The sequence below is a fragment of the Limulus polyphemus genome, unplaced genomic scaffold (genome assembly GCF_000517525.1).
Source record: "Limulus polyphemus unplaced genomic scaffold, Limulus_polyphemus-2.1.2 Scaffold5292, whole genome shotgun sequence".
NCBI classification, from domain to species: Eukaryota; Metazoa; Arthropoda; class Merostomata; order Xiphosura; family Limulidae; genus Limulus; species Limulus polyphemus.
The window spans coordinates 55,145-64,131 of NW_013670902.1; the positions used below are offsets into that span (position 1 = coordinate 55,145).

At 32.7% G+C, this 8,987-nt stretch overlaps 1 protein-coding gene across 3 annotated transcripts in view; it reads left to right on the forward strand.

Annotated features, from left to right (window-relative positions):
* LOC106472386 overlaps positions 1-8,987 on the forward strand; it is a 37,207-nt gene that overhangs the window by 20,634 nt on the left and 7,586 nt on the right. For all 3 annotated transcript variants that reach the window (XM_022400971.1, XM_013933030.2, XM_022400970.1), the window contains exons 5-8: positions 1,852-1,980; positions 3,167-3,310; positions 4,731-4,809; positions 8,010-8,101. In XM_022400971.1, coding sequence (XP_022256679.1) covers positions 1,852-1,980; positions 3,167-3,310; positions 4,731-4,809; positions 8,010-8,101 — 444 coding nt within the window. The remainder of the gene's footprint in view (positions 1-1,851; positions 1,981-3,166; positions 3,311-4,730; positions 4,810-8,009; positions 8,102-8,987) is intronic.

Consider the following 8,987-nt stretch of genomic DNA (forward strand, 5'->3'; position numbering starts at 1 on the left):
GTGTCTCCAAATAACTCAGCTTCCCAATTCACAGTAGATAGTTTTTGTCGCATCCCTTCAAAATTTGCTTTTTTGAAAGTTGGAACCAAATTATCATTATTCCTTATCTCCATATGCAGCAAAACATTGAACCTAATAGACCAATGATCACTTGCTGCCAGATGTTCCCCAATTTCCATCCTTTCAATCATTTCTATACTTGAAGTTAAGAATAAATCTATAAAAGCATTGTTTCTAGTAGGTGCCTTGATTAATTGATGAAGAAAACCATCCTGAACAGTTTCCGAAAACCTTTCTCCTTCATGGTTTGACTCTAGTATTTCCCAATCCATATGCCTGATATTAAAATCACCCATAATTATGATTTCATTAAAAGCTGAAATCTAAATCTCATTTTAAAGTTTCTCACTAATTTCATGAGTATCATTTAGTGATCTGTAACATATTTCTACTAAAAGCCTTTACCCTTTATATCCACTAATGGAAACCCAAATGGATTCAATCTCCTTGCTATTATCTTTGATATCCTCAAGTTCAACAGGATGTAACTCATATTTTACATATAAAGCCACATCTCCCCACCTCTCTTTAACACTCTATCCTTATTAAATAACCTCTAACCCTGTATTTCAAAGAAATTTCTGTCTTCAAAATCATCTACATTTAACCATGTTTCAGTTATTCCCATTACATCAAAATATTCCATTCCTACCAGTGCCCTAAAATGATCTATTATATTTTTTATACTTCTAGCATTACAATAGTAACAATTAAGCCTACCCTTATAACTGCTTCTATACTCATTTCCTATGCTAAACTTTTCTATGCCTCTTATTCTTTTTGCATTTAGTTTTTCCTGGCCCTCATCACTGTCTAGTCCTAATTTAAAACTTCACTTACAGCTGAGTTAATAGCCATAACAAACAAGCCAGCCCCTATCTTATTTAAATGTAAACCATCCATTTCAAAAAGCCTCCTTCTTCCAACTAGCCAATCTGCTCATCCTTACATACCAACCTAAGCCTAGCATTAAGTCCCAGTGACCTACTTATAACTTCATCCTCACAGTTAATTCTGGACAGTATCCTGACAAAATTAAGTTATGACATACCTTTATCAATCCCTTCTATTTATTAATTAGCGAATCTGATCTACCTTTCCTTACATCATTAGCCCCTACATGCACCACAAAATCTGCATCTCTGTTACCCTCTTTATTATATCTAGTGCTCTGTCAGTTATATCCCCCACCTGTGCCCCTGGGTAGCATAATCTGAATTTTTTCTCCCTGTTTATTCTACAGACTAGCCTATCCACATCCCTTGTCGAGAAATTACCTATAATATAACCTCCTTATCATCCACATTCTTCTCTGACCCTTTTGAAAAAAGTATCTCACAAAACCCGAGTATTAAAATATTCTTGCTATATAAACCTCTAATGTTTTTTTTAATCATTTCTTAGTCATTGAATTAACATTCACTTTTATTGGTTTATCGAAGGCTGTATGTATGTTTTTTATGACTTATCGAAGACTATATGTTTCTTTGCTTGTAAATATTAATTGTCTTTATTTAATAATTGGCTTTTCTTCACAATTCTTATTTTTATTTGTTTATTTGTAAATATTAATTGTTGTCTTGATTTAATATTATCCTTTTCTTCACAACTCCTCTTTTTTCTTTCTTTCTTTGTATATATTAATTGTTGTCTAAAAGTGGAATAAATGCTATTATTTAGAATCATGATATTTGATGGCATTTATATGTTTTATCTAAACTTGAGAGCATAATCTAGAAAAGATTTACTCTTCTTAAACTTGAATTTGAGATCTTTATTCCATTCGAAAAGGAACTGACTGGCGAGGTACCACCTGACATTCCATTGACAGCCGGCGAAGCGCCACCTACCTTCAAAAGACGTGTAGGAACATCGTTTGCCTTAAACAATAGGTTGATTGAAGACTTTCGTTCAAATAACGTGAGTTTGCCCAAAAATTCTCTTTCACTTCTTTAATGACAGAAATATATTAGCTTAAACAACAAAAACAACAACAACAACAAACAAACAAAAAATTATATATATCTATATTCCGCAAGAAGTAGTCGTTAGTAATATTGTAAGGGTACTTTTGCAACAACCGTAAATTACAAGTGCTCATGATCACTTATGTCACCTTCTGATTAAAGTTTACACGTCTCGAATATATTTTTCTTCATCTGTTGAAAACACTTATAGAGTAATAAGAATGTGCATAACGCCACACTTTCACATGAAAAAACTAACGAATACTTAAATGTTTGAAATCGGCATTAAGAAGATTCGTTTTGTGGTGGAAGTGAAGAATCGCACATTTTAGTAATTGAATTTCTCTAAATACTGTTAAGAAAAACAAGTGAATTCGTCAACCTTTGACCTCCTTCAGGACTATGATCTTAAAGCATTTTTTATTTGAGTGCTATTCAAACTATTTTCCTGATGAAGAGTTAGTGTGAGTTCAATATCAAATACCCTAAATGATTTGTAGTTTTTTATTTAATACTCGACAGACACATTGATGATGTTGCTTATTAAAGAAACTAGGGGTGAATTTTATATAAAACTCTACTTTGAAATAAAGTGAATGACAATGTCGTTACAATCTCTCATAAATTATATTGTTTTAAGGTATATTCTTAATGTTGTAATTTAAATGCTAGCTAGAGGAAGCTGCGGGGTCTTACTAACAATGACGCTAAGTACAGAAAGTTCTAAAAGATAGGTTTAGAACATCTAGAAAACTCAACTGATGTGACGTAAACCCTTCGTGCACATTTGATGACAAGGTATAAATGCAACATAGTTCCGAACAAGTAAGCATGTTCGCTATCGCGGTTACTTTATACAAGTAAGTTAATTTGTTTTATGTTAGTTAACATCATTTGTTACGTAGGCCTACAACAATATACGGTAGTGTACCAATGTTCAAGTTTGTAGAAACGTAAAAAGAGGAAATAAAGTAATTGATTATCGTTACGTGGACTAGATGTTGAATTATTTTCGCAAAATAGTTTAAAAGAACCCTCCAACGAGAGAGAGATATTTGTGTACTAAGTTACAAATTATCAGCTACTAATAACGTGGAAGTATCTTTCTGTTAACATTCCATTATTTTTCCAATCTTCAGGAAGAGGACTTAGCAAAATTGGAATTGGAATGTGAAATCCAAAATAGTATTACCATGGCTGTTCTCAAACTTGCCAGTGACAAGACTGTTAAGAGAAGCGTGAGAAAGCAAAGAAAACTAGCTCACCAGCGAGCTCTTCTGAAGGTTTGTTGCTATTAAAGCCAGCATTAAAATAGTTTTTGGTTTATTAACAAAGCTGAAAGATAGTTTAAAAAAAGAATAATAATGTTAAACTACGAAATCTGGCGAAATATTAGGGGAAAAATCTATAGTTTACATGATTTTTATCACAAAAATTAATATGGATAATAACTATAAAAACTAAGAAATAACGTAAAATAACTTTATTCCTAAAGCAGACACACAGACAAAACAAACTAAATTTGGTAATAATCCACTTTCAGGAAAAATCTTACATTTGTGAAAATGGAGCTTTTCCGTCGGGGTTGCATTTAGTTGAGTCAATTATTTCTTTCTATAGGCTCTACGTAGCTCTATCAAGGGTCCCTAAAGGTGCAAGTACTGAAAATATTGTTTATAATAAAGTTCTGGAACAACTTTTCCAATATGAATTCGATATTCCTTAGTTTAGACCGTGATTTGAAATACCACGACTCTGTATATTTTGTCGAATTTTGACACATTCCGCTAATTTCATTTAATATAAGATAGGTTTGAAGTAGGCTTCTATTTTAAGTAGCACGTAAGTTGTAGTGAGACAGCAACGAGAGTTGTATGTAACAATGTTGGAACTAAAAGAACATAGTGTATTTATGTACGTTTGTTTGTTTTTGAATTTCGCGCAAAGCTACACGAGGGCTATCTGCGCTAGCCGTCCCTAATTTTGCACTGGGAAGGCAGCTAGTAATCACCACCCACCGCCAACTCTTGGGCTACTCTTTTACCAACGAATAGTGGGATTGACCTTTACATAATAACGCCCACACGACTGAAAGGGTGAGCATGTTTGGGAGGATGGGGATTCGAACCCGCGACCCACAGATTGCGAGTCGAATGCCTTAACTACCTGGCCATGCCGGGCCACATTTATGTACGTAACTTACGAAATATATATATATATCTAGGTATCAAAATTGGTATGGAGGTTCGTTAGATCCATGCAGAGGCACATACTTCAGCTAATAGTCAGCAGATATGTATATCAAGCAAATAAGATCACTTCCTATTATTTAACCACCGCTTCAGTATTGTTGATTTATATAAGAAAACTGATATTATATATCAACATGAATACAGTTACTGGTATCTTTATTCATTATGAAATATTCAGCAGTTGTCTATTTTTCTCACTTGTCGTCTTACTGAACCATACTACAAAATCTTAATTCTAGAAATATGTCCAATCATTTTCTCGTACTGTTGAAGTTTAATTCATATTTCAGTTTAACAAACGTACTTTTTTGTTTCGCGTTCTGATAAATCATAACAATCGATTTAGTTTGATAATTTATTTCAGTTAACAACAATAAAGAATGTATTTCTGTGAAAATATTTCAGTTTTATGGTAGATCTAAGTACTGAATTTCAATAATATATCTTATAGCTTAAAGATTTGCAACAGAAGTTATCAGTCCTGAAAAGACAATCTCAAGTCGTGAGCGTCGAGAAATCATCTCAAGAAGGTAAAATATACATGTTAAGCTTCGATAGAATAGGTATTCTACAATGACATTATCTATAAAACAAAACAGGAAATTTCTTGTATGTGATGATAGCCAATAAATATATACAATTTTAAAAGTATTTTAATCTGTGGTGATAATTATCATTCAATTAAAGGTTATCTGCATATCTATATAAATATAACAGTACTGTATGCTGTCTGTTGTATGTCCATGTAACTATTTCGCAGGGTGTGGATGGATCTTCACCAGAATTGGTATGGAGGTTCGTTAGATCCATGTAGGGGCACATACAAATTTTCAATTTTTAATTGTTCGGTTTTTATGGGCGTTTTTTCCAATTACATATTAGGGAAGCAACTTTATGTCCTAAGATAACCTTTCATTAATCATGAATTTACATAATTTTCGTCCAGGGGACGGGTACTCCAGCTAATAGTCAATAACTCTGATCGTTGAGATTCACGTGATAAGTAATTGGTATCCTACAAAATGAGTGGAATACAATTATTACTTTTATTAACTTGATTTTCCAAGTCACGGTAAATGGGAATTTTACATTGTGACAGCTGAAGCACAAGCACCCATATCTGTGCTATTTGTTACTGTAGCAAGTTGAAACAACAAGGAACCAGTAATGAGTCGTGTCAGTTCAGATATAACTACCACTAGTAGTTACCTGTTGCTAACTTACTGTGGTAAATATGAAACTACTAGCGAACAGCCTGTCAAAAATGAGGAGGCAAGTACCACTACCCCACCCCATAGTATACCTTAACCTCACATTATCTAACTGAAATACATTTTGCGAAATCAAACTTGACCAACAAAGAGACAGAAAAGTGCAGTCGGTGCAGTCAAACGTCGGTAAGTTCCTTTGTGAGCCAATCAAAATTAAGATCATTCATGAAATTAATTCGTGGCGTATTCGTAGAATAATTATTGGTAAAAATCCATTAGATTAACAATATATAGAAAAGCCAGGGTGTTTTGGTAACACTACGTTCCAGCAATGTTTTTTATGTCATGTTGCTTAGCAACAAAAGTATAACCTGATATTGTTGTTAGTCTGTATACTGAAAGTATAAAAGGAAATGTATAGACAACAAAACTGGAAATATTTGTTGATTTTTTAAAATTTAGTCTTAGTTGATTAAAGAGGTTTGTTGTTGTTGTTTTTTTATTAAAAACGATAGTGATATAACTGAAAATAGCTTAATTCGGAAATGATTTAAGTTTAAAATTGAATCGATATTTTTACTTTAATGATAAGTTTTATGCAATTGGCTCTAGGCTAGGTGATCCTACACTACGTTTTTCTTTACGTATATTATACCAACACTCACTACACTTATAAGGTTTCACGGCACCCTTGCACTCCCGTCACTTAAATTGTAACTGGCAGACAGTAATCGAACTATTTACAGACCTAACATCCGCATTAAACACTTATTTCAATATAAAGTTCAACTACCTAAACTTCTACGTTCATAGCTTGTGTATAAGTATACGTGCAGTGACTGTAAGGTCACGTACGTTGGCAAAACAAAATACTACTTGAAAACTAGAGTCTTTGGCATTTGGTTATCAAACAGAACCGACCACCCAATACCACTCGTCTATTCGTTTACATGTTGAAACCACAGTTTACAATATTTCATATAACGATTTCTCTATCATTACTACAGGATCTTCAAACTTTGAACTTTACATTAAAGAAAGTTTACCCATAGCTAAAGACTGCCCTACTCTTAAAGACTTACAAACCTCTTTAGATATAAAAGTATTCTAAATTTACACGCTTAAAACTCAACTGTTTATTATAAACATAATTGTATCATGCAACTTTTAATTTACGTATCATACGTAGTATATAATCTGTTTACCGCTTTACTCAATATCTAAATAAATTAGTGATTAATGATACTATAACATTAGTTAATACACTGTTTCAGATTTCGCTGAAAATGGAATAAGTGCATTCCGAAACGTTCGAACCTTGTAAATAAAAATGTTGTGTTTTGTCAATCGTCTTCATCTTTATTATTAGACTTAGTTTTCTCTCTCATGATTCCATTGTCGTAATATTACGTACTCAACTCTCTGTAGTGAAGTAAATACCTGCCTTTTGTTCAAACTTAAATTACCATCATTTACGTTACTTTTGTCCCTAAAAATTTTCTGTCAGACAAGAAAGACAGTCAACTAATTTATATTTTTTGCGTAATATATACATATAGTAAAGGTTGGAGCTAAGCCCATTTGACCTTTAGGTCACATCTGATTGAGGGTTGACGTCACAGATAGAAAGTAATGGTCGACCGGATGTAACGTCAAAGGTCAAACAGATCTATTTTCGCGATCTACTACTACTACTATGTACTTTTGCATAGATTACAAGTTAAATCATTCATAGATTCAACTTCAGAGAAGTTATTTTTATGTGACAAAAGTAAATGTACGTAATAGTACGAAATACCTTGCTAATGTAACCCTGTTTTCGAAAATTATAAACAAAGCTATTGCATTTACTGCCACACAATCTAAACTGAAAAGAAAAATCAACTACAGATTAAAATCGGTTTTAAGACTTTTAAAAAATGCATATATTCTACAACTTACTGATTATTGAAGTCCCTAGTAGCTCAGCGGTTAGTCCAAGAATTTATAACGCTAAAAAAACCGGGTTTCGATACCTGCGGTGAGCAAAGCACAAATCGCCCATTTGTTTAGCTTTGTGCTTAACAAACAAGCTTATTGAATTTTGATAATGAATATATTTAAAATGTTGTTTTTGATCCAACTATGTCTATTACTATTAAGCTGCTTTATCTTGTAAAATTTACTACACTAAAATCTGGGGTGTGAAGATTAGACATGTTTAATACGAACAAGTTTTACAAGGTCAGAAAAGAAGAACATTTGACCACTGACAACGGAGAGACCACTTGTTTGTGCTAATTCGTCTTAGATATAGCATTGGTATAGCTCTCAAGTACAATACAGAAAAAAAAAATGGATCAATGTTAGAAAATGTCAGGAACCCAGGGGGAACCCGAATGATAAACCAACGCATTTTATCAATTACAAGGTTTTGTTTTAAGACTTTTCATACCCCGTAGTAAGATTAACTACATTATATTCTAGATAAATTTTAGCTTGATCTTTATTTATAATTGTTTATCATAATTTTTATATAGGTGAAACAATTTCACTGAAGGAAGAAGACAATGGCCTGTTATATACTAGTTCTAAACGTAAGATTGGAAATCTGATAGATAAGGATTGCACTGTGAGTATTGTTAAACTTACATAAGCCTACTAAACGTAAGATTGGAAATCGGATAGATAAGGATTGCACTGTGAGTATTGTTAAAACTTATATAAGCCTACTAAACGTGAGATTGTAAATCTGATAGATAAGGATTGCACTGCGAGTATTGTTAAAACTTATATAAGCCTACTAAACGTAAGATTGGAAATCTGATAGATAAGGATTGCACTGTGAGTATTGTTAAAACTTACATATAAACATGAAACTTTTTGACTTAATATGTACATCGTATATTGCACATTTGTGAAAAAAAAGAGTACGATATCAAAACTGTAAATAAGAAAAAAGATCTCAATAAATTGCCCATAGTATGGGCCTTTAAATCTTTTTCAATAAAAACAATTACGTTAAAAAATTAAAATTCTCTGATGTAGAGAAAACTGTCTACTAGAGACTCTAAGAAACAATGAGTGAAAACAAAGATTATGTAGTCAACCACACTATATCCGCCATATGCAGAACCGACAAAGCCTTTAGCCCAATACCAAGGATACGACAGACATTGTAGTGACCTAAGCGCTATTTATATTAGGTCGTCAAGAAATCAATGTCGCTTATTTTTAGATGAAAAAACCTGAACAACTTATATATCAAAACACAGCTTTTATTAAATGAAATAATCTCCTTTCTTATCGATGATGCTTTTCAATCTTACAATCAGGTTGTTAATGCCCTGATTAAAGACATCATTTGGCTTTGAAGAAGAAAACATGTTGATGGCCTCTTTAACACCTTCCACATTTGCATACGTTTCCCATTAAGATGGTGTTACAGAGAACGAAAAAAATTGTAATCTGATTTTACCATATCTGGAGAATATGCTGGGTGGGGGAACATTTCCTAA